A 25794-nucleotide genomic window follows, 5' to 3' on the forward strand; every position below is an offset into this window, starting at 1 on the left:
ATTTCGCTTTGGACTGCTTCTCTAAGAAGGCGTCAACAAACAACTAGACGTGCAGCGAGTCACTCTGTCCGCTGTATTCGTGTACGGATGGAGAAGTAGCAGCTGATAACGGGAGCGCCTTGCTTATTTTAGTGGCGTTTTTAAGCTTCCTCGGCGATGAGAAGCGGGTCAGACGTGGAGGTGCGTGGCATCCATTGCCGGTGGCAAAAACAACGCCGGGGGATGACCGCAGCACTTTCGTCATTTTGCAGACACGATTTCTTCATTTTCTTCGCTTTTTTTGGTCTCACTAGTTAACATGGAGCCAGGACACTTGTAGTGACAATTTTTCCCAACGCTTTTTTTTGCCTGCTGTTTAAATTTTGGGGGGAATAATTTTGGAGGGGGTGTTTTGGAAGAGTTATGGAACCATGTTGACTGGATCGAAAAGCACGTTTAAAGTCCGACAAATGGTACCGGATATCAAAGTAAGTGTAAGATCATCAAATGAACAATGATTCATAAATATTGTTTAAAAACAGCTTTAAATTCGTAAAATCGTCTGCCCTTAATATCATTGGAGTTGCTTAAATAGACCTTCAACTATTTTCACTTTGTTTCAATTCGTGTTCGTAAATGGAGTAAATCTTTAAAGGATAACCGACACCAGTTTTTTTTTTGTTTCCTAACAGACATCAGAAAAACGTTTTATAGCATAGAAAATACCCAAAACATGCAGGCTGATATTTTTAGTCAAATGTAAAACACCAATAAAAATGAGTTTAAGTGTCCCAAAACTACTTCAAAATGACCTCGGATATGCCGAGTTTCAGAAGGTCTCGCCCCCTTGTTCGTGACGTCATGCCAGGACGTCTTGCCTTACTCGAGAAGCGAAACAATTGCTTCAGATTCGGAGAAGATGCTTTCTTGTAACTCATCCAGTTATGAATATGATTCAAATATTTCTGAAGAAGAAAGCATAAATGTTTGCAATCGATTAAATAAGTCCTTCCTGTATCATTTTGAGGCGTCTGGACTCCAATGTAGCTCCCCGAAAATGCATAAAATGGTGCCCAAGCTCCGTTGGAAATGGGCTGACTTGTCTGCTGGGAATTTGTGTCAACTAGTATTAAATAGTCGTCGTCTTAGTGCAACATACAACGATTCACCATCGCGTCATTTATGTGTTTTCATTCTAATTTCGCTATCAACACGAAGTTTTCAGACCAAACAAAGTATCCAAAATGCATTGTGTGTCGCTTTCTCGGTCTGGGCCGTTCCTTCAGTGACGTAGGTTGAGGACTCGTCATCAACTCGAAAACAAGACTTCCTGAATATTCAGCGCGAGTCTTAAAACGTAAAATATAGCTATATGCCGTGGAATCTTTGTAAAATACGTTCAGTAGAAGTCAAGTCATTTTACAAATTATGGACACAACTTGTCCGGTGGCATCGGTTGTCCTTTAACTCGCTTCAATAATCAATTTTTCGGTGGTTCTGGTGATCAACACTCTTGATTTTAAAATCAATATTTTTATTCACAGTCTAACTTTTGTTCGCAAGTTAAAGAGATCGGAGTCCACCATTAAATGAAATACGAGGCTGTAAACAGAAAATAATAGTCACACATCAAACTGCAGCTCATCACAGGTGTCATCTTCCAAAGACAATAATAATAATAATAATAATAATAATAATAATAATAATAATAATAAGACATTTAATTTAAAAGTGCCTTTCAAAACCCTCAAGGACACTTTACAGTCACATGATAAGTTTTTCGAGTGAGCAGATGAAGCTATTTTGTGTGTGTCCATGTGTGTACTTTTTTGTTATTGTTATGAACCAATGATTGGGAAGTGCATGAGTTGCCTCCGGGAGCCTTTTTATAGCTTCAATCTGCACATTTCAGTTCTGTATTTGTGTTTATTTAAGAGCCAAAGCAGTAGGATGAGTCAGAGCCAAAAAGAAGGCAAGCCGTCCAAGTTCCTTCTTTTCGTCTTCCTCCCTGGTTATTTTCAGTAGCCGCAGGGGAAACGCTTGCAGATGCTTGTGGACGCAAAGCTTTCGGCGTCGCTTTTGTGCATGTGTGTGCTTGATGAAGGAAGAGGGGGACGGGCACATCTGTCTATCGTTGCCATGGAGACCGCAGTTGAGGAATTTTAGGCGGATATTGATTAACTCAAAAAATGGTGAATGGCACAGCAGTGCTGTTTGCTAGATTGTAGCATTCTTTAATTATATGGTGGAAAATTCGACCTCAACTGTATTTTGAATATTGTAATAATAATAATAATAATAATTATAATTATTATTATTATTATTATTATTGTAATAATAATAATAATAATAATAATAATAATAATAACAATACATTTCATTTTAAGCGCCTTTCAAAGCTCTCAAGGACACTTTACAGTCACAGACAAGCATAGGTACTATAATAAATAAAATACTATCACAAATAGAATACAATAAATAAAATAAAATTATAAATAGAAACAAGAGAAAGAGCTACACCGAAATTTTAAGGTTGATTCTATATTGTCGTGTGATAGCATCCCAAAAGAAGAATTCAAAAGTTTGTTTCTGCATTTCATTATGGGGTGCATATTATTATTATTATTATTATTATTATTATTATTATTATTATTATTATTATTTTTATTATTATTATTATAAATGTCCTAAAATGGAGGCCTTAGCTTCAGCTTTCATTTGCATTTGCTTTGAACCTCCCAGTCTGCAGAGGATCGTCATTATCATATGAGCTTTCCCTGATAAGACAGTCATCTCCACCCGCAAGACCCCTCCACCCCATGATACCCCCTCCCCCTTACCCCAGCATCATGCTCGGCAGTGCAACATTGAAAGCTTAGATTAATAATAATAATAATAATAATAATACATTTGATTTCTAAGCGCCTTTCAAAACTCTCAAGGTCACTTTCCAGTAACTCATTCACTGCCAGACGTTGTGCAAAAATGTGTCCACTCCAGTGCCAGGGTTGTTGTCATTGTCACTCAAATTCCTTGACCCACATAATATTGAGTTTTAGGACGACATAAACATTCATTTCAGCTTCGAAAAATTTTGACTCTGTTTTTTTTTCATCAGAAAAAAAGGTTAATTCCTAAGTTATATCGGTCTGGAGTTATATGAGCTTGAAATTGGGGCAGCTGTACAAAAACGAAGGCGGCTCACGAGTTGTACATGTCTCATTATGTTGTCCTATATACGGTAAATATTCCACCCTTGTTGGATTTTTAATGCCTATTCGCCAGAGGCGGTTTAAAAATAGCATCAAGCTAAAACAAAGAAAAGAAAACATCAGACGCACTTGCTTCCTCGTTTATTGTTCCTCGGCGAGCTCACGCGGCTATCCGAATTTTGTCATTCATGTGAGAGGGGTGTGTTTGGACTATGTTGCATTGTGTTTTTTTAGGGGGTGGTCAGCCTTGGTGGTGCTAATATTAGCTTGTAATATTTTAACCTAACAATTTTTAATTGCCTAAAAAAACTACATTTACAATAAAGTTTTGCAAAGCCTAAATGGATTTCTAGCCATCTCGTCGCTCTCTGTGAACGAGGAAGTATAAAAAAAAATAGTGCTTAGTCGTCAACATAAATACATGTTTGTTTTTTGTTGTGTCATTTCTGTCAAGGGTTGCCATCTTGGAGGTTTTAACTTCTCACAGTCGAAGCTGAAGTAATCTTAAAGGACAACCGACGTCTTCTGACAAGTTGTGTCCATAATTTGTAAAATGACTTCAAATGACTTCTACTGAGCGTATTTTACAAAGATTCCACCGCATATAGCTATATTTTGCGTTTTAAGACTCGCGCTGAATATTCCGGAAGTCTTGTTTTTGAGTTGGTGACGAGTCCGTACGTGACGTCACTGAAGGAACTTCCGCCCCTGACCGAAAAAAGGACACATCCTTCCATCACGTCAATGCATTTTGATGTACTTGTTTGGTCTGAAAACCTCGTGTTGCACCAAAAAGAGGCGGAAGAGGGCGACCAAGCTCCATGTCAGGAATTTATCAGCCTGTGGAACCGGGCTGATTAATTCCTCACAGGAGCTTGGTCGCCATTTTCTGCCTCTTTTTTGGTGATACATTTCCCCCCAATGGCACGGAATAAATTCTTTAATCGATTGCAAACATGTATGCTTTCATCTTCAGAACTATTTGAATCATATTCATAACTGGATGAGTAGCAAGAAAGCATCTTCTCCGAATCTGAAGCCATTGTTTTGATTCTCCAGCAATGCAAGACGACTTGGCGTGGCGTCACGAACTGGGGGCGGGACTTTCTGAAAATGCCCAATTCGCAGCTCAATATTTTGCAGATTTTGGACACTTTAAGTCATTTTCATTGGTGTTTTGCATTTGTACAAAAATATCATACCGCGTGTTTTGGGTATTTTATATGCTATAAAACGTTTTTCTGATGTCAGTTAAGAAACAAAAAAGTGATGTCGGTTGTCCTTTAAAACAACCTGAGTGTCGTTGTAAATTGCGTTTTAACGATTGCTACAAACTTCTCATTAGCGTAAGTCGTTAGTGTAGCATTAGCGACTGAATGGCCTCTTGTTAGCTTTCCTTTTTTTGCCCACGATAAACGCGGTGCCAAAAACGGTGCTTTTGTATTTTTAACCTTTCACCGTTGGACGAAAAGTGCTGGTGGGCTGCTTTCAGAAGCTTTCAAACCGATACAAGCTTAACTTTTCTCCGCCGGGTTTTCGTCTGACCACCTGAATAATCAAACCCATGGCGTGATGGGCCTTGCCGTCCGTAAGTGGGGCGTTCTCTCGCCCATAAATGTGAAAGTGCGTCCCAGAGGGGGTTTCTAGTAAACTTAACTGGGTCCATATGTTCCAGCGAGGAGGTTGGCGGCCAGGGAGCCTATAGCTTTGTACCTTTTATGTTTTACCATGAGAAGCAAAGTGAGAGAATATATCAGGATCGTTAGCAATTGGGCTAATTTTATTCTCCGTTCGTTCCGGCTACTACTACTACCACTACCACCATTACTACGACTAATATTAATACTACGACCACTATTAATACTACTACTACCACCACTACTACTACTACTACTATTACTACTACCACTACTTCCACTATTACTACTACGACCACTACACCACTACTACTACTAATAGTAGTAGTGCCGCTACTACTACTACTACCACTACTACTACTACTACTACGACTACTACTACTACTACGACTACTACTACTACTAATAATAATAATTAGAATTATAATGATAATTATAATTATAAAAATTGTTGGCGGTGGCTTGTTGGGATACAATTTTCAACGATCGACAAATAATAATTTTAGAGTCTCTTAATTAACTGATTAACTGCTTAGGAAGTCAATTTTTGCTTGTTCTGCGGTTGTTTAGTGATGAAATATCAGTTAATCCATACCACACGAGTGGGAATATTATTTTTAGTACAGATTCAAATTGCCATTCTACGGGCTCATTTTTTCCTCTTTTTTTATGTCTTCATTTATTTGTTTATTTATTTGTATATTTGCTGAACTGATTCAGTTCCTGGTTTTGTTTGTAACATGTCACAAAATGAACAATAAAGCTGTTTGTTACTACTAATTTACTTGAAAATAAAAGAGGTATTTTGTCAATGCTGAGTTTTGACGGAACTCAAGAGATTAATCTCCGCTCATGTTGGATGACAGAAGATTTACAGTCGAGAAAGTAAAATAGAGCACTATAGCTGAAATATATTAATTGATCTATTGTTGACTAATTGATCCATTTTTATCACCTCCTACCAAGATTGTCATCGATCGTTTTTGTCTCCGTAGGAGAGGATGCTGAATCAGGGTGGTATGACTGCGCGGGGTCGAGATGTCTTTGAACTACGTTGTCTTCCAGGTAATTAAAAAAACATTTTTTGTTTCGAAATAGATGAGCTAAGCGCCATTTCACTTTTTTTTGTTTTTGAAGGCAATAGCCGGTGTTATTTTTGATCTTCATTTTTACACATTGGCACGACCTTCGGTCAAATGCCTTTTCCAACCTTATCTCATGACAACACGCTTATCTTCTTTCATTCCTGCGCACTGATAAAGCGCCCAATTTGTCACCATGTCAATGCCAGAGTTTGTGACACTTTCCCAGGAGTTATCGAAACGGTAGCTGCCATCAACGGGATACTGGCTGGACACTTGCTGACTGAAACCAATTTTGAAACCACCATTTTGCAGGACAGACTCGGTTATGCAAATATTCTGCAAAAAAACAAGATTTGAGCTGCAGCATTTTTAGCCATGTTTGGTTGTTTAGCGTTAAGCTGGCAGACTTAACTCAGATATGGTTTGACTGAATATTTTCTAAAATACAACCCTTTGTTATCGCTGAAAAGGTTTCTTCATCCGCCATCTGTACTTCTTTGAAGGTGTCGGACGTTTCACTTCTTATCCAAGAGGCTTCGTCAGCGAACTAAAATTTTGCTGGTAGCTCTGGCCCTATATATATATATATGTGTGTGTGTGTGTGTGTGTGTGTGTGTGTGTGTATATATATATATATATCTCCCTGCTGTCCATGGGTGGCAGTGCCAGACCTCTGCTATGATAGGTCCCTGCACTAAGGTGGGGGGGGGAGCAGAAGACTATTCCCTGAGGCGACACTGATTACTTCTATTGTCCTGACTGATTATTGTCTACGACTGGCCTGATTGCCCCATTCACTCTGGTATCACCTCATCAGCACGACTAAGCCTATGTGGTAATGATGTAAGAAGTCTGTTGTTAGCACGATCCAAATTAAACCTGTGAAGGCTTTTACTGTTTTATAAAAATGGCTTCTTTTTCTCCCCTTTCAAACCATCTGTTTTCTTTCGCTAAGATTTTAACCTTACTGTCGTCAAATAAGTGGTTGCTAGCTTTTAGGTGCGTATGTACTGCAAATTGAGGCCCTTTTTTTCGGTCTTCATTTCCCGTACTGTCCCCACAGTGTGTTTGTTTGCACAGCAGATATATAACCGGCATAAAAGACATCTTTTCCACTTCCTCCTTTTCCCCCCGCAGCACAAACAAAAGTTCCGTAAGTGGTAAAAATGACTGTTTTCCTGTTTTGGGCTTTGGAATTCCCTGAAGTCTTCGTTGAGTGAGGTCCACTCGACTTGGCCGTTCTGGCATCTGTTGCGGTTTTAATTCTTGTTCCATATACGTTTACCGGAGAAGAATTTGATTCTCCCTCCAGCTCTACTTTTTTGCCAAACATTTTTCTTTCCGAAAGTTGCTGCCACGCAACGCCACATTTTTTCCTCCCTCGCTTCTTGGCAGCGCTCTTGTATAATTTTGCATCCTATTGCTCTCTAGCAGCAGGAGTAATAATCATATTATTTATCAGCTGCCCAATCAGTAGCACTTGGGCGCCCACACCTACTTTTTTTTATTTTTATTAACCCCCCCCCTCAGCCCTTCCTGTTATGCATCATAACCAGAAGTGCTCCAACTCTGACATAGTAGGCTTGCATTTAATTTGACGCTGATAAATGAGGGATGTTTTTCCAACACGTCCCTTAAAAAAAAGAAAATTCTAAACTGGACATCTGTTGTGCACATTAAAGCTGTTAGCAGCCATGTATGGATCACCTGGAAAATATTCCAAACAAATAATCAGCCACTTTATTATTTTATTTGTTATTTTTAGGACATGAATCGTGACTGTCGGTTAAAAAAAAAAAATTGTAATTGAGCTTGCTCATATCTTTAGGCTACGGCATTCCCCTTGCTGATTCAAGCCAAAATGGCCGATTTCCTGAACGATATCAGACATTTTCTTGAATTTTTTTTTTAACATGTTCCTTTGAGACGTAATTTTGTGTGTGTGGCGCAAACTGGTGTCAGTGCCAGTGATTTATTTATTTATTTAGTTGCTTACTTGCTTATTTGTTTGTTAATCAAACAGTTAACTAATTGTGTATTTATGTATTTTTTATGTATTTATTTTCATGTATTTATTCATATTTGTTTTATTTGTTTATTTATATATCTATTTATCTTATGTATTTATCTTATTTATGTATGTATTTATTTTTTTTGCTCTTTTTATATTTGTTTATGCCCCCTTGAGAAATCATTTTGTGTCAGTGCTAATTTGTTGTCAAAGCCAGTGATTTATTTATCTACAGTACTTTATGTACAGTAAAGTCTCGTTATATCGATATTCTCGGGAGTCGGAAAAAATATCGATATAACCGGACTATCGATATATCCGATCCTGTGGGCATGTAAATTTTCTCCTTGCGTTCATAGAAATAGTATCGTAATAAGCAGTACTATCGATATAACCGATATTGATATAACGAGACTTTACTGTATTTATATATTTAGTTGCTTACATACGTATTTATTTATGTATGCATTCGTTTATTTATTTAATCAGACAATTAACGAAGTGTGTATTTAGGCCTTTTATAATTAATTTATGTATTCACTAGTTTTTCTTTATTTTCATTTATTTATTTATGCATTTTATGTGTATTTATTTATCTATCTATTTGTTTTTTTGTTTCTCTTTACATTCTGATTCCCTTTCCCTGGAAGCATAATTTTACGTCGGTTGTACAAACTGGTGTCAGTGGCAATTTTTTTCAAGGCAGTCTATTTATTTGGTTTCTTGCTTACGCACTTATTTACAGATTTATTCATTTATGCATTTGTATATTTAGTTATTTAATCAAACAGTTAACTAATTGTGTATGATGGATTTTTTTAATTGATTTATTCACTCACTTTTATTAATCAAACTGTTAACTAATTGTTTGTGTATTTATGTATTTTTTAAATTTATTTATTTACTTTTTGCTTTTTTTTAATGTTGCTGTGCCGATGACCATTTTGTGTTTGGGAGCCTTTTTTTGCTCTCTATGCCGCAAAACCTACAGAGTAACCTTTGACCCTCACGTCCCATTTGCCTCCGCAGGCGAGTGCGTGCTGCAGAGGGCTGTCATGGTGAGGAAGAAGCTCACGGCACGGGAAGGCAGAGGCTGGCTGTCAGGAACACTCTTCTGCACGCACTTCCGAGTCGCCTTCGTCCCTCAGGATGCTCCCAAACCTGACGTCAGCACACCTCTTACACCGCACCAAAATATGAGTCCATTTACTTTTTGCGGGGGGAAAAAAAGAAATCACTTTTTTTTTTTTGTAGGACAATGCTGACCCGGTTCTTTTGGGGGATCACGACGTGGCTTTGGCATCTATCGAGAAGGTCGTAGTTGGTAAGTCAAGCTTCTTAAATAAGTAATAATAATAATACATTTCATTTATAAGCGCCTTTCAAAACTGTCAAGGTCACTTTACAGTTTTTCTGTGGTTGAGCAGCGGCAGCCACATGCGCCAGCGTTCACTCAACCCGGAAGTAACTCAAATATGTATTGTATATGTAAAAATGTATTATTATTATTATTATTATTATTATTATTATTATTATTATATATGGTCCTAACACAATATTTAATAAAAAATTTTTAAATAAATAGGCTGAAAAAAATCTGCATGTTTGTCTCTCATGTAATTTTACTACAATATAATTTATCAGAATTACAGTCTACCCTGCTGCCTCACCTATTTTGTTCCTTACCGTGTAGCCTGCGAATTGCGGAAAAACTCACCTACAGTGATACCTTGGTTCACGAACTTAATTGGTTCCCAGACAGTGTGGGTAAGGCGAAAAGTGTGTATCCCCAAAATTAATTTTCCAAAGGAAACCATTAAAATGAGAATAATCCGTTCCCAGGTGCCCATAAAACATAATTTTCTACTTTCTACTTTTCTGAGCCTTAAAACTACACAAAATATACCTTATTTTACGTATAATAACTGTGCTATGGTATTATAAGTAACGAAATAAACTACTGTATAATAAAGTGGTTTTATTTACCTTTGTGATGGTCGTTGATGGCTTGATGGAATGGAGTGGCCGCTTTCATTCATTAAACACTTTATGAGGAACGTAACCTTCTTCTTTCACTATCTTGAGGAATGATCCCTTATAGATGCTTTCTCTGCGATCATTTTACCTTGTTCCTCATCAATTGTGCTCTGTTTAGCTGGTTTGATAGCTTTTTGCATCAAGTGTACAGATGGCTTGTGCGGATTATTTATGGAACCTGATTGATGGGATATTTTAACCTTGCAGTCTACACTCTGCCTTTGAACTATCAAAGTTGAAACTCTCTCACTGTCCTCTGCCTGTCTCTTTAATAATGTTTAACCCCCCGCTCACCGCTGCGTTCTTGACCAATCACATGGCTTCAACTGAAGACTGGGGGCGGGGAATAGAGGACAAAACCAAGTTGGCTGCCATTTTATTATTCGGAGAACGAGCTTGTTCGCGAACGAACGACACATCACTCATTGTGGCAGTTCCGTGTGTATCCCGAAAAATAGTTCGTATGCCAAGGTAAAATTTTCATAAATTTAACCTTCGTAAACCGAAAAGTTCGTAAGCCAAGGGGCTCGTAAACCGAGGTATCACTGTATTTGCATTTTTAGGAGAAGCACCAGTTGTTCACTTTTTGCATTCACGCTGTCTTGTTTGGTCAGTGATAATCCGCCTTCCTCGCTTGATGTTTGCAGTGGGACCCAATCGGACCAAGCTGGTCACCCCAAACTCTTCGCTGAAATTCACCCCCGAGGAGTTGGTGCTTTACTGCCGCGACCTGCGAGTCATCTGCTTCCTGTTTGACCGCCTCACCCCCGATGCTCAAGTCATCGAGGTTTTTACGTCTTTCACACCCACGTGGACCGTGCGCGATTGCGTGTTTGCTTGTTTTCTTTCTTTTCAAGGCTAGCCGTCTTCTTTTTCAGCTAACGCACACCATCGCCAAAACCTACCAACCCCTCAAACCGGGCTCTGTGTTGTCCTTCCAGAACACCGCCCTTGGTAGCGTTGGTATGTTCCCTTCTTCTATTCATGCTTGACGGTCACGAGCAACACAAGGGCACACCCAAATTTCACAGCAATCTGTCATAAATGACATGGCTACCCACAGTACAAATGGGTCAAGACTCTTACAACCTCATTTTGACGTAAAGAGGCAGACATTTTAAAATAGCAGTCAAAGCTCCCCAAGCTAACACATTAGCGCTAGCCTTCGTCAGTTACAATTTGTCCCTCTGATTGGTTAAATTGACTCGTATGTGATGTTTTTCTTAAAAAAAACACACACAAAATATGTTTCAGCTATTTATAAATATGTTTTTGATTAACTCATTCACTGCCAGACGATGTGAAAGAATGTGTCCACTCCAGTGTCAGGGTTTATGTCATTTTCACTCAAACTCAAGGAGCCACAGAATATTGAGTTTAAGGACTACATAAACATTCACTACAGCGTTAGAAACATTAAATTATCTTCTTTTGTCTGAAAAATGGAGTTAATTCATATGTTATAGGGGTTATCTGAGCGTGAAATGGGGGCGGCTGTAGAAAATCCAATACATACATATTGATTTATATAGCGCTTTAACAGCAACTGAAACTGCAGCAAAGTGCTAACATGGACAAAAGGCAAATGCTGCCCCCTCGTGGAAGTGAAAAAACATTGCCAGAGGACTGACCAGTGCTTTATTGGCACTCCCTCAAGAAAACCCAAAACCGGACAAAATTCGGGAATGACGTTCCCCGTCACACTTTTCAATTCCCGGATAAATTCGGGAATGGCACCGAATGAGTTATAAAAACACACACAAAATATTCTTATCAGCTATATTGATATGTTTTTAATTAAATTAATTTGGAGGGGACTGCTATTGTGTCGCACCGTACTCCGCCACAACATGCCTGGCAACACTGAGGTCTCCGCAAATACAAATAAATATAATTAAGGGCAAAAAGAAGAGGCAGGTACGGCTAATAGATAATAGCTAACTTTCCCATGTCGCAGACAGAATTAATATTCGGCATTCTAAATATGCTTGATTTTGTGTGTTAATGCTTCATGTCTGTGTGTTAAAGTAGCTCGTGTTTGATGGTTAAAATTAGCATAATTTTGCTACTTAAATCTGACAGTCTGTCTTTTGTTTAATAGATGATCTTAGCATTAAGCTAGCAGACGTTTGTTGATGTTAGCATTAAGCTAGCAGACGTTGGTTGATGTGAGCATTAAAGGACAACCGACGTCTCCGGACAAGTTGTGTCCATAATTTCTAAAATAGCTTCAAATGACTTCTACTGAGTGTATTTTACAAAGATTCCACCGCATATAGCTATATTTTACGTTTTAAGACTCGCGCTGAATATTCAGGAAGTCTTGTTTTTGAGTTGGTGACGAGTCCGTACGTGACGTCACTAAAGGAATGTGCCCTGACCGAAAAAAAAGTAGCAGTCCTTTCATCACGTCAATGTATTTTGCTATATTGTTTGGTCTGAAAAGCTTGTGTTGCACCCAAAAGCCGCCAGAAGAGGGTGTCCAATCTCCATATAAGGAATTTATCAGCCTGTGGAAACGGAGGTAGCCACATGAGGTCGCCATTTTGTGCCTCTTTTCTGGTGATCATTTCTCCCCAATGTTACCTCAAAATGGCACAGAATAAATTCTTTAATCGATTGCAAACATGTATGCTTTCCTCTTCAGAACTATTTGAATCATATTCATAACTGGAGGTGTAACAAGAAAGCATATTCTCCGAATCTGAAGCCATTGTTTTGATTCTCCAGCAATGCAAGACGTCTTGGCGTGACGTCAAGAACTGGGGGCGGGACTTTCTGAAAATGCCCAATTTGCAGCTCAATTGTTTTTGCAGATTTTGGACATTTTAAGTCATTTTTATTGGTGTTTTCCATTTCAATAAAAATATCATACTGTGTGTTTTGGGTATTTTAGATGCTATAAAACGTTTTTCTGATGTCAGTTAAGAAACAAAAAAGTGACGTCGGTTGTCTTTTAAGCCGGCAAGCGTTTCATACATTGTTGAGTTTTGCGTTGTAAATGATTCAGTTTCTCAAATATTCTTTGTTTCTACAGTTTTGGTTTAACCATCGATGATAAGGTTTCTTCAGCCGTCATCTGTACTTCTTTGAAGGTGTCCGACGTTTCGCTTCTTATCCAAGAAACTTCGCCAGCAAACTAAAGTCTTACTGGTAGTTTAGGCCCTATACGTATCCCTACTGTCCAGACGTGGCGGTGCTGGACTCTGCTTTTGGTTTAACAATTAACGTCAACTGGGAGTGACAACAGCTTGAAACTAGCACACTAGCCTCTTATTTGGAGAAGTATACAAAAAATAGTCTCCCTTTTCTTGAGAGGGAGAATAAGTGACCAAGCATAAGGAAATGTTGGAAAATATCTTTTCATAAATCAGGGTTAAAAAAAGTTGTAAAAATGCCTTTTTATTTGGTTTCTCCGGATGGCATTTATTTTTTCACCTAATGCGGTTACATGACTAACGTGTCCCTTGAAACAACCGAGAGTCCATCGTACAATGTTTTCTCCCTTTTTCATCCGTGTAAGTGAGTGACTAATCCATATTTTCTCGACATAGAAATGAAACAGTTCCTAAGCAACCGGCGACGGGACACACACATGAACTGGCACGAGTCGGCCGCCGACTGGGAGCGAGAGGTGGAGCGCTGCCGCGCCACCGGCTGGAGAGTCAGCTCGGTCAATGACCGTTTCGAGATGTCCACCAGGTATGACGGCTTACAAAAGAATTTGCTCAACTTTGAACTTTTCAGGGCGTTCTGTTGTAGTTTTTTTTAACTCATTCACTGCCGGACGATGGGCAAAAATGTGTCCATTCCAGTGCCAGGATTTTTGTCATTTTCACTCAAATTGCAGGACCCACAGAATATTGAGTTTTAAGACTACATAAACATTCAATTCAGCGCAAGAAACCTTAGACCAGTGGTGGCAAAGCCATTTTTTGCCACGGGCCAAATTGAAGTTAGGGTTTCCTCTCGAGGGTCGTTATAAATTTGGGGAAACCATTAGAATGTTTCATTTCCTCCACACATTACAAACAGCTTGCACAACAAATGAACGAATAGCTAATTTTCAAATTTGAAGTAAAAAATAATGACTGTTAGTGACTGTAAAGTGACCTTGAGAGTTTGGAAAGGCGCTTAGAAATGAAATGTATGATGATGATGATGATTGTGGTTTAGATACGACAATTTGAAATTTTGGTTCAGACTAACAAGCATCTTGGCACTTGACATGCTTAATTAGATTTCGTGGGCCGAATAAAATGATGTGGCGGGCCATATTTGGCCCCCGGGCCTTGACTTTGACACGTATGCCTTAGATTCTCTTCTTTGATCAGAAAAAAAAGTTGATGTCGATTTATATTGAGTTTTAGGACTACATAAACATTCAATACAGCGTAAAAAAACAGACTCTCTTCTTTCATCAGAAAAAAAGAGTGAAATCATAAGTTATATGGGGCAGCCGTATAAAATACAAGACATACATCTTGATTTATAAAGCGCTTGTAACAACAGCTGAAGCTGTAACAAAGCGCTAACATGGACAAAAGGCAAATGCTACCCCCTCGTGGAAGGAAAAAACATTGCCAGAGGTATGACCGGCGCTTTATCGGCAGCCCCCGCAAGAAAAAACAAAACCGGACCAAGTTTGGTAATGGCGCTCTACGTCATGCTTTTCAATTCCAGAATAAAATATATATTATTTTGCTTGTAAATTCCATTCAATATCAGTTATTTAGCGAGCTACCGAGCTATCCATTTGCGATCTATTAGCTATCTATTAGCTATCTAGCTGGCTGGATGGCTATCTGGCTATCTATCTGGATAGCTATCTATTAGCTGAATGAGTTAATCTCCCTTTTTTGGATTGCTTGAATAATTTTGTGGGGTTCCACTTCTCTTGCATATACATTAGAATAACATTCATGGCCTTTTTATTTGTATTCATTTATTTTTTTTTAGTCTTCCAAGGTTCATCGTTGTTCCACAGAAGGTTCTTGACACCGAGCTGAAGAAAAGTTTCGCCCACTTCAATGACGGACGCATCCCCGTGAGTCTTTCGTTTCATTTTCACTTCATTGCTTCCTGGTTTTACGAGTGGAACAAATTCCAAGGTTATCCACTTATGACCTATTCATTTTTTTTATAATGTTGCTTTACCCAATCTTAAAATTGGGTAAAGCAACATTACGAAAAAAAACCTTAAAATTAGCATTTTTTTTTTTTTTTTTTAATTGTGCAATGAAGGTACAGTGATACCTCGGTTTACAAACCCCTTGGCTTTACGAACGTTACATTTATGAAAATTTTACCTTGGCATTCAAACTATTTTTCGGGATACAAACGGAGTTGCCACAATGAGTGATGTGTCGTTCGCGAACGAGCCCGTTCTCCCAACAAGAAAATGGCAACCAACTGTTTTTGTCCTCTATTCCCCGCCCCCAGTCTTCGGTTAAAGCCACGTCATTGGTCAAGAACGCAGCAGTGAGGGGGGGGGGGGTGTTAAGCATTAAATAGACAGGCAGATGACAGAGAGAGTGTGATAAAATGGATTGAAAACAGTGAAATTTGGACTCGTTTCAACTTTGATAGTTCAAAAGCAGAGTGTAGACTGCAAGGTTAAAATATCCCATCAATCAGGCTCCACAAATAACCCGCACAAGCCATCTGTACACTTGATGCAAAAAGCTATCAACCCAGCTAAACAGAACACAATTGATGAGGAACAAGGTAAAATTATTGCAGAGAAAGCACCTCCAAGGAATCATTCCTCAAGATGGTGAAAGAAGAAGGCTACGTTCCTCATCAAGTGTTTAATGCTGATGAAAGCGGCCACTCCATTCCATCAAGCCATCAACGACCATCACAAAGGTAAATAAAACGACTTTATTATACTGTAGTTTATTTATTTAATTATAATACCATAGCACATTTATTATACATAAAATAAGGTATATTTTGTGTAGTTTTAAGGCTTAGAAAATTTTAAAATAGAAAATTATGTTTTATGGGGACTTTGGGAATGGATTATTCTCATTTTAATGGTTTCCCATGGGTAATTATTTTTTGGTATACACACTTTTCGCCTTACACACTCTGTCTGGGAACCAATTAAGTTCGTAAGCCAAGGTATCACTGTACTGTCCATCAAATACAAAAGAACAACGCTAGCAAGGAAGGACTCCTAAACTGCTATGTCAGACTTGAAGCTCTCTGAATGGATATCAATTCATCTTTGAATTTATTTAATTTGTTTTTTCCAGCGTTGGTGCTGGCGACATCCACACGGCAGCGACCTCCTGCGCATGGCCAGCTTCCAGAATAACATCTACCACGAGAAGGACGACATCAGGTGTCGTGTTTGTCACGCCAGCCGTCTCAGAATTCCGAGCTCATTCGCATAATATCTTTGCATTTTTTTTGTATGTGTGTTGCTTAGGAACCTGGAGCTCATTCTGTTCGGCTGCCATTCGTCAGCGTGCGTGGTGGTGGAACTGGGCGAGGAGCTTCCCTCCCACGGCGAGATCCAGCTGGCACACGGACGCCTGCGAGCGCTCTGTCTTGGAGGTAAACAGCCGTATCTTGAATTGGTTCTTTCTCCAAAATAAGGAGACGAGTGAGCTTCGGATACGCTGAAGCTCAAGTCCAAAGTAAATAAAGAAGACCATCCATCCATCCATTTTTATGGATGGGTCGCAGGGTCGGTAGCTTTAGCACAAAAGCCCACACTTCCCTCTTCCGAGCCACTTCTTCCGCCTCTTCCTCTTTGGTCATAGAGGTGCAAAATAAGGACAACCAGATGATCTTTGTGTGTATGATAAAGAAAGTCATGAATGGCCCCGTGTGGTTTTTTCAGACATCTCCACATCTGTGACTGTGCCGGATGAAAAGTGGCTGTCCACGCTGGAAGGAACACACTGGCTGGACTACACCAGGTAACATCATCATCATTATCATTATCATCAGTCACATAAAAAAAAAAACTATGAATAAATAAATAACGTGATAAATAATTAAATAAAATAACAATTACTCAAAATAATTAAATAAACTAAATAAATACACTAATAAATACAACAATAAATAGATGTATAGATAAAATGACAATTACAAATAAATACATACACAAAATAAACAAATAAATACACCACACAAAATAAAATAAATATACAATATAAATAAGCAGATAAATAAATACACAAAATAAAAAAATGAATGCATAAAATAAAGAAATAAATACACAAAATACATACACTAAATCAATAAATACCTACACCAAATACATCCACAAAATAAATAAATAGATTAATTAATGCATACACTAGATAAATAAATATATTCATACACAAAATAAATATGTATGCAAAATAAATACACAAATAAATATGTGTGCAAAATTACATAAATACATACTCAAAATAAATACACAAAATAAATAGATTAATTAATGCATACACTAAATAAAAAAATATATTCATACACAAAATAATTATATGTGCAAAATAAATACACCTAAATAAATACGTATGCAAAATAAATACACAAATACGTGTGCAAAATAAATACATAAATACATACACAAAATAAATACACAAAATAAATAAATAGATTAATTAATTCATACACTAAATAAATAAATAATTATATTCATACACTAAATAAATACATGCGCAAAATAAATACACAAAATAAATACGTATGCAAAATAAATACACAAATAAATATGTGTGCAAAATAAATACATAAATACATACTCAAAATAAATAAATAGATTAATTAATGCATGCACTAAATAACTAAATAAGTATATTCATACACAAAGTTAATAAATGCGCAAAATAAATAAACAAAATAAATATATATGCAAAATAAATACACAAATAAATACATACTCAAAATAAATACACAAAATAAATGAATAGATTAATTAATGCATAGACTAAAGAATACATAATTATATTCATACACAAAATAAATACATGCGCAAAATAAACAAAATAAATACATACTCAATATAAATACATATGCAAAATAAATTAACACAATGAACCCCCCGATCCATACTTTACCTAGACGCACACAAGTACTCACAAATACTCACAAGCAAAATAAATTATTCTACTTAATGTTGGTTTGTTGTTCTGCAGTTTTGTGCCGTCCTTGAATGGTATTTTTTTTTTTTAGTCACTGAAGAATGTTTGGTCAAAATGCACATGGTGTTTGGCTCCTTACTAGCACTGATCAAAATTCGTGAGCCCCTCCGGCTTGTGATTTATTAGCTACATAAGGGGGAGTAACAAATAAATAAATAAAAAGATGTTGATGCATGTGCATTGTCTCCCATGTGTAGGTGTTGCCTAAAGAAAGCGTCAGAGGTGGCGTGCCTTTTGCGTGGAGGTCACATGACCGTAGCGCTTCAAGGTAAGTCACGTGAGCTATTCATTATTCAAAGCTCGATCACGCCTACATGGACATGCAATTGCTTTGTTTGGTCTCCCCCATCATTTCATATTTCTCTATATTTGTTTCTCTCTCCAGAGGCGGAAGACCGAGACATGAGCTGTGTGGTGTCCAGCCTGGTCCAGGTCATGTGCGACCCCCATTGTCGCACACGTCTTGGTTTCCAGAGTCTGGTGCAGAAGGAGTGGGTGACGGCGGGCCACCGCTTCTACAGCCGCGCCAACTATCACCGGGACAATGACAAAGAGGAGGTGACAGCATTTTGCCCCCCCTTTTTAAATTTCATTGAGAGGAGCCAGGTGAAGTGGCTCGGGCATCTGATTAGATCCACCCTGGATGCCTTCTCTTGGTGTTGTCTTCCGCACATGTCCCCGGGGTCCACTTTGGAAACACTGGAGCGACTGCGTCCTCCAGCTGGCATCGGAATCCCTTGGGATTCCCCGGGAAAAGCTGGAAGAAGTGGCTGGGGAGAAAGAAGTCTGGCTTCTCTGCTAAAACTGCTGCTGCTTATTACTACCTGAAAAAGAAAGATACCAAAGGTGGTTATGGTCGTGTGGTTATATTATGGTTATGTTATGGTCCACATCTCCCGCGTTGTGAGGAACCAGATGAAGTGGCTCGGGCTTCTGATTAAGATCATTGGATATGGCTTCTCTTGGTGAGGTGTTCCGGGCATGTCATCGGGGTCGACCAGGGAGACTGTGTCACCCAGCCGGCCTCGGAACAACTTGGAATTCCCTAGGAAGAGGTGGGAGAAGTGGCTGGGGGGAGAGAAGTCTGGGCTTCCCTACTAAAACTGCAGCTTGTTGACTACCCAAAGATGAAAGATACCAAAGGAACCAATGAACAAAGTGAAATAGAAGCTGCTATGGTCCACATCTCCTGCGTTGAGACGAGCCAGATGAGGTGGCTCAGGCATCTGATTAAGATCCATCCTTGATGATTCCTCTTGGTAAAGGGTTCTGGGCATATCCACGGGGATGACCTGGGAGACTGCGTCACCCGGCTGGCCTCGGAACACCTTGGGATTCCCCGGGAAGAGGTGGAAAGAAGTGGCTGGGGAGAGAGAAGTCTGGGCTTCCCTACTAAAACTGCAGCTTGTTGACTACCCGAAGACGAAAGGTACCAATGAACAAAGCGGCACAGAAGCTGCTATGGTCCATATCTCCCTCGTTGAAAGGACCCGGATGAGGTGGCTCGGGCATCTGATTAGGATCCATCCTTGATGCCTCCTCTTGATGCGGTGTTTCGGGCATGTCCCCGGGAACGACCTAGGGGACTGTGTCACCCAGCTAACGTGTTGTGATTCGCCGGGAAGAGGTGGAAGAAGTGGCTGGGGAAAGAGAAGTCTGGGCGTCACTGCTCAAACTGCTGTGCCAATGACTCACCTTATTTACTTTTTTAATTAATCCAATATGTGGAAAAGTAGAGGCACAGTCCCAATGCCTGTTCCAGCTACTTTTTGACTACCCGAAGAAGAAAAATACCAAATGAACGAAGTGGCACGGGATGCTACGGGCCAAATCTCCCACGTAGACGCTAACACGTGCTTGTGATCTGGTGTCTTCAGGCTCCCGTCTTCCTACTCTTCCTGGACTGCGTTTGGCAGCTGTGGTCGCAGTACCCGTCTCGCTTCCAGCTGACGGATGACTTCCTGCTGGCGCTTCACGACAGCACCCACCTGCCGCTTTTTTCCAGCTTCCTAGCCAATTCTCAACGGGAAAGATGCCGACGCACACAAGTACTCACGCATGACCGGAAAGTCAAGATCTGTATATCTTTGTCAAAATGGAACTCTTCGGTTTGCCACCAGAATCTGGGCCAGTGCTACACGCCCGTCAACGGCTGGCGAGACCCGTTGCACACGGATATTGGGCCGGACCCGCCTGACCCCCCACTGCCGCCCGTGTGGGACTGGTCGCTTCTGTACAGCGAGCGGCGACAGACTGCTTTCACTCAGCCTGTCCCTCAAACACCTCGACCGACTTCCATGGTGAATGGCAACCTCAACACCCACCTGGAGGCCCGCCGGGTAAATATTGCGCAATGCTTCCATCTGGTGGTCGTGCAGGAGTGTCGAGGATTTTGATGCAATACAATACAGTGATACTTCAGCTCACAAACTTATTTGGTTCCCAGAAACTGTGTGTAAGGCGAAAAGTTAGTCTGCCAAACATTTATTTCCCATAAGAAACCATTCAATATAATAATAATCCGTTCCCAGGTCCCCATAAAACATAATTTTCTACTAAATACAGAAAATTTCATCCCGTGACTGTAAAGTGACCTTGAGAGTTTTGAAAGGCACTTATAAATTAAATGTATTTTTATTATTATTATTAAAACTACACAAAATATACCTTATTTTATGTAAAATAAATGTGCTATTGTATTGTAATTAAAGATATAAACTGTACTGTATCATAAAGTCGTTTTATTTAACTTTGTGATGGTCGTTGATGTAGTTGCCTCTTGATGCTTTCTCGGTGATAATACCTTCACTCACACTGTCCCCTGCTAGCTGCTTTTCGTTAATCCAAATCAACAGAAGTCTTTCAACCTCTGCTTTTGCCCGAGACTGTTGTTTTTTGATGATCTCCTTCTTCGTTAGCTAAAGCGTTCGTAAGCTGAGGTATCACTATAATAATAATAATAATAATAATAATAATAACATATTTATCTGAACACCCAAGGACAATGTATATAGCGCTTTCACAGCAGCTGTAACAAAGTGCTTCACAGAATAGTCAACACAAAGCAAAATAATAAACAACAGGAACATAAAAATATGGACAGTTGTGCAAGGAAATTAATTTTTTTATGTACACTAAAGTCTCGTTATATCGATATTCAAGGGAGTCCGAAAAAATATCGATATAACCGGGACTATCGATATATCCGACCCTGTTTGCATGTAATTTTCTCCGTGCGTGCATAGAAATAGTATCGATATAACCGGGACTATCGATATATCCGATATCGATATCACGAGACTTTACTGTAATTCGAATTAAAATATTTAAAATCATCAACAAAAAATAGTAATTTGGATTTGACTGATTTTTTTTCTCTTCCACATCCAAAATGAAGCCCCGCCCCTCTGTAATTTTTATTACCCTCTCATCATGTCACCTTCCACCCCCTCACAGCCCAACGACGGGACCCCCGGCTCCGTCTTCCTCCTCTCCCGGGGCGTCTTCTCGTGTCCCGCCAACCTGCTCCCGTGGCGCGGAGGCGGCAGCATTTCGGGCGTCTACCGCAAGAGCCACAGGAGGGCGCCGTCCTCCGAGAACGTCCCCGGATTGGAGAGACTTCTGAAGGCCTTCTCTCTCATCGAGACCCCCTCCAAGCCCAAGGCGGACCCCTACGAACCGTTGCTGCCCCTCCTCATGGGGCCCTGCGTGGGACTGTGGAGGGAGTGTTACCACAGGGGGGCGCTGCATGCTCAGGTATGAAGTCAAGGGGAAATTGTGAGAGAAAGTAAAGCTTCGAACACGCTAGTTGGAATCCAAAATGGAAGGAATTACACAAAATGACAAATGAAATGCATAAAAGAGCAAAAATTAGAACCCACCATCACACAATATTTTTTTAATAAGAATAAACGACACGTGCAACGTTTATCAACAGCCATTTTAAGGGTCGTGTTGTTTTAAATAATAATAATAATGATAATATAATAATCATCATAACCATAATCATAATAATATTAATAATAATCAGAATCAGAAAACCTTTATTCGTCCCACAATGGGGACATTTGCAATAATAATAATTCATAAATAAAATTCATTTGACTCAAAGTGGCCCAAAAATGTTTGAAAATGAGGAAGCCCCCCCCCCCGTCCCCCCCGAGAAACAAATTTCCCGTGGCATGATGTGTTGGAATAGAATAACAGAAGCATCCACAGAACGCTGGCGCGTGTGGCTGCCGCTGCTCACCCGTGGAAAAAATATCCTGTGACTGTAAAGTGTCCTTGAGAGTTTTGAAAGGCGCTTAGAAATGAAATGTATTATTTATTATTATTAATTAATATTATTATTATTATTATGTAATTATTATTGGTATTATCATTATTATCATTATTATTATTATTATTATTATTATTATTATTATTATTCGTATTAATATTATTTATTATTATTATTATTATTATCGCTGTTTTTTTTTTTTTTTCAGCTGTCAATCATTGATCCATTTTTGGCCCGTGTCCCCGCCTCTGTGATGTTTTCGGACTGTTTGTCCTCCGCTGTCGCCATGGCAACGTGAGCCGCAAGTGGGCGCCTTTCTTTTTGAGGTGGGGGGAGGGGCTGACGGATGGAGAATAGAAACAAATGTGTTCCATTGCTGCTTATGACGGAACCTTCTAGAGGTTCCGCATTTATTTATTTATTTATTTATTTGACGACAAATTCCATATTTACGCAACGAGTCACCGTCCCTGTATGTCAAAATGTTTGTTTCTTTTTTTTGACAGAAACAGAAGCGATGGCAAAATTAAACGAAATATTTAGTTATGCTATTGTCACCAGAAAATTATTGAAAACCAAAATTAACTCATTGGCTGGCATGCCTGAATTTATTGAGGAATTGAAAAGTGTGACTTTGAGCGCCATTCCCGAATTTTTTTGGGTTTCGGTTTTTCTTGCGGGGGTCGGGGGTGCCGATAAAGCGCTGGTCAGACCTCTGGAAATGTTTTCTCTTCCACGAGGGGAATTGTCCATGTTAGTGCTTTGTTACAGCTTTAGTTGTATTTAAAGCGCTATATAAATCAATATGTGTGTATTATATTGTATTTTGTACAGCCGCCCCCATTTCAATCTCAAATAACTCCTGACCCATATAATTTAGGAATTAACTTGTTTTTCTGATTAAAGAAGAAAGTGTAACGTTTCTTACGCTGAATTGAATGTTTATGTAGTCCGAAAACTCAATATTCTGTGGATCCTGCAATTTGAATGGAAATGACAACAACCCTGGCACTGGAGTGGACACATTTTTGCTCAATGATCAGAAATAACACAGTTTCGTTATCTGCGAAACAACAAACAAAGCATGAGTGTTTGATATCCTGGTAACATGCCCACCCGGTCGCCCCCACAGGCCTTCTCGCACCCGCTCAGCACCAACCACTGTCACCCGCTGGAACTCCTGGCCAGGGAAGTGCGACACCTCCAGACGCGGCTAGCCCAGGAGCGTCCAACGTCCGCCGCCGAGCCGTCGCCGGCCCACGACGCCAACCACAACGCTAACAACGGCACCTTCCTCTTCCCAAAGTCTCACGGAGCCGCCGCTTCCGCCCCCAAAGCGCCCTCGGCTGCCCACGCTCAAGCACCCAGACCCGCGCCCAGAGAAAATGCAAACAAACACAGCTTTTTGTTCGGGCACGCCGCGGACGCCCGTCCGGGTCGGGCCAACTCCAAAGTGGCCAAAAGCAACCCAAGTTAATCAGCCCTGCAAGTTATTTTTTTTTTCAGGGCACCATCAAAATATCCGACAAGGAAAATGATGACCCATAATGCACTTGGTGATCCTCCTGACACATGTTCTGCAAGGGAGGAGGAGGAGCTGTCTATTTTTAAGATAGAAATGGAGAAAAAGTGTGCCAAGATAGCACACAAAAAGGTACTTGCCGCCGGGCGTTGCAAAACTTTTCAAAATTAAATGTGCAAAATTGAAATTTAAGTTTTTTTTTTTTTTTTTTTTTTTTAAAGCTGGTTGAAGAACTAAGAAATTAACCTTTAACAAAAAAATAAAAATAAATTACATAGGTAAATAAATAAATACGTTAAATAAAAAACAAATAAATAATCGGTAAAAATAAATAAAAATAAATCAGATAAATAAGCAAATAATCAGACAAATAAACGAAAATGAACAAATAAATAATCAGATAAATAGACAAACAAATAAACATAACACCGTTCCCTTACTAGCCACTTCATTAGGTACACCTGACCGCTCGCCGGACCAGGTGTGCCTAATAAAATGTCCTGTGCATTTGAGGTTTTATCTGTAGAAGAGCTGAGCCGCACCCACTGTGGAATTTGGGGCATGAGTTATTTTGGTGTTCGGAGGCAGCCCACCCACATGCCAGCTGCTCGTTTACTGCTTTTTGGACTTCTTACTAACAACAACGACACTCTAGTAATTTCTAATCTTGAACCAACTGTAGTGTACTGTAATATAGTTTTTATTTAGCGTTACTTAGTCAGTGTAGCCACAAAGGGACATAAGTCTTCTTGTGCCGGTCCCAAGCCCGGATAAATACAGAGGGTTTCAAACATGCGGATCAAACCTCTAAAGATGGAGGACACTGATTTGCTGTGTGATTCCCTTGTCGGGAAAAGCCGAAAGGAAAAGAAGTCAGTGTTGTCATGAAAGTTGACGTTAAAAAGCACAAAAGGGAAGAAGTAGCGCGGGCACAGCTGGACCAATATGTATTTCTCATCTCTGCTCATTTTTTTGTACAGATTTGTCCGGATGTAGTTGGTGAGTTGTAAGAAAGTTATTTCTACAATAATTATTACGAAAATCAGATTGAGCAGTATTTGTTGTTTACTAGTCGTAATGATAAATCAATTTTAATGGGGTCCAATTAGCCACAACGTTTGACCAATCGCGACATGTGAATTTGATTTGTATGATTAGGAACATCCTTTTCTCATTTTTTTTTTTTTTTTTTTTTTTTTTTTTTGGTACGAATTGACCGGATGAGCATTAGGGCCAAGTTGAAATCTATCCATATAGATAGATAGATAGATAGATAGATGGGGTATTATTCTGATTCAAACAAAGTACCCAAAATGCATTGTGTGTCGATTTCTCAGTCAGGGGCGTTCCTTCAGTGACGTCACGTCAGGCATCGTCACCAAATCGAAAACTTCCTGAATATTCAGCGCGAGTCTTAAAATGTAAAATACAGCTACATGCCATGGAATTTTTGTAAAATACGCTCAGTAGAAGTCATTTGAAATGATTTTGCAAATTATGGACACAACTTGTCGGAATGCGTCGGTTGTCCTTTAAATCTAGCAAATTTGTGACTTTCAACCTAGCAAATTTGCACGTTTGAAACGTGCAAATTTGCAACCTTTGTTCTCAGAATAATACCCCATCTCTAAAAATATATATCAACTTGTCCCTAATGCTCTTCTGTCACATTTTGTATGTGTTGGCCTATTTTTGTTATTTTATTGTCCTTTTCAAAAATAAAAAGCAGCACTTTGACTTGTGCAACACACAGCTGACAAACTTTATTCAGTTTTTTTTTCTTAAAGAAAATAAATATGATCTGAAACTGTTAAAAAGTAGCACGGCACTTACTGTACAATCAGTTTTTGGTCACAACCGGGGGGGACGTAAATGTGTGCAA

General features: G+C 39.3%; 1 protein-coding gene across 2 annotated transcripts; it reads left to right on the top strand.

The window, feature by feature from the left end:
- On the top strand, positions 1-25662 carry mtmr11 (myotubularin related protein 11). 2 transcript variants are annotated; one of them, XM_088999335.1, is made up of 17 exons: positions 1-467; positions 5824-5893; positions 8954-9090; positions 9179-9248; positions 10609-10748; positions 10840-10924; positions 13516-13663; positions 14921-15008; positions 16222-16310; positions 16398-16525; positions 16815-16893; positions 18309-18379; positions 18497-18669; positions 19989-20159; positions 20232-20450; positions 21568-21867; positions 23523-25662. In XM_088999335.1, exons 1-17 carry the CDS (start codon positions 411-413, stop codon positions 23865-23867), a joined length of 2370 nt encoding a protein of 789 aa, XP_088855461.1. In that variant the 5' UTR covers positions 1-410; the 3' UTR covers positions 23868-25662. The 2 variants fall into 2 exon arrangements, with proteins under 2 accessions (XP_088855461.1, XP_088855459.1); XM_088999333.1 differs by having other exon boundaries at positions 19989-20450.
- Positions 25663-25794: the final 132 nt, after the last annotated feature.

This window comes from Hippocampus bargibanti, linkage group LG06, assembly GCF_051943395.1.
Source record: "Hippocampus bargibanti isolate YZ-2025 linkage group LG06, ASM5194339v1, whole genome shotgun sequence".
NCBI lineage: Eukaryota > Metazoa > Chordata > Actinopteri > Syngnathiformes > Syngnathidae > Hippocampus > Hippocampus bargibanti.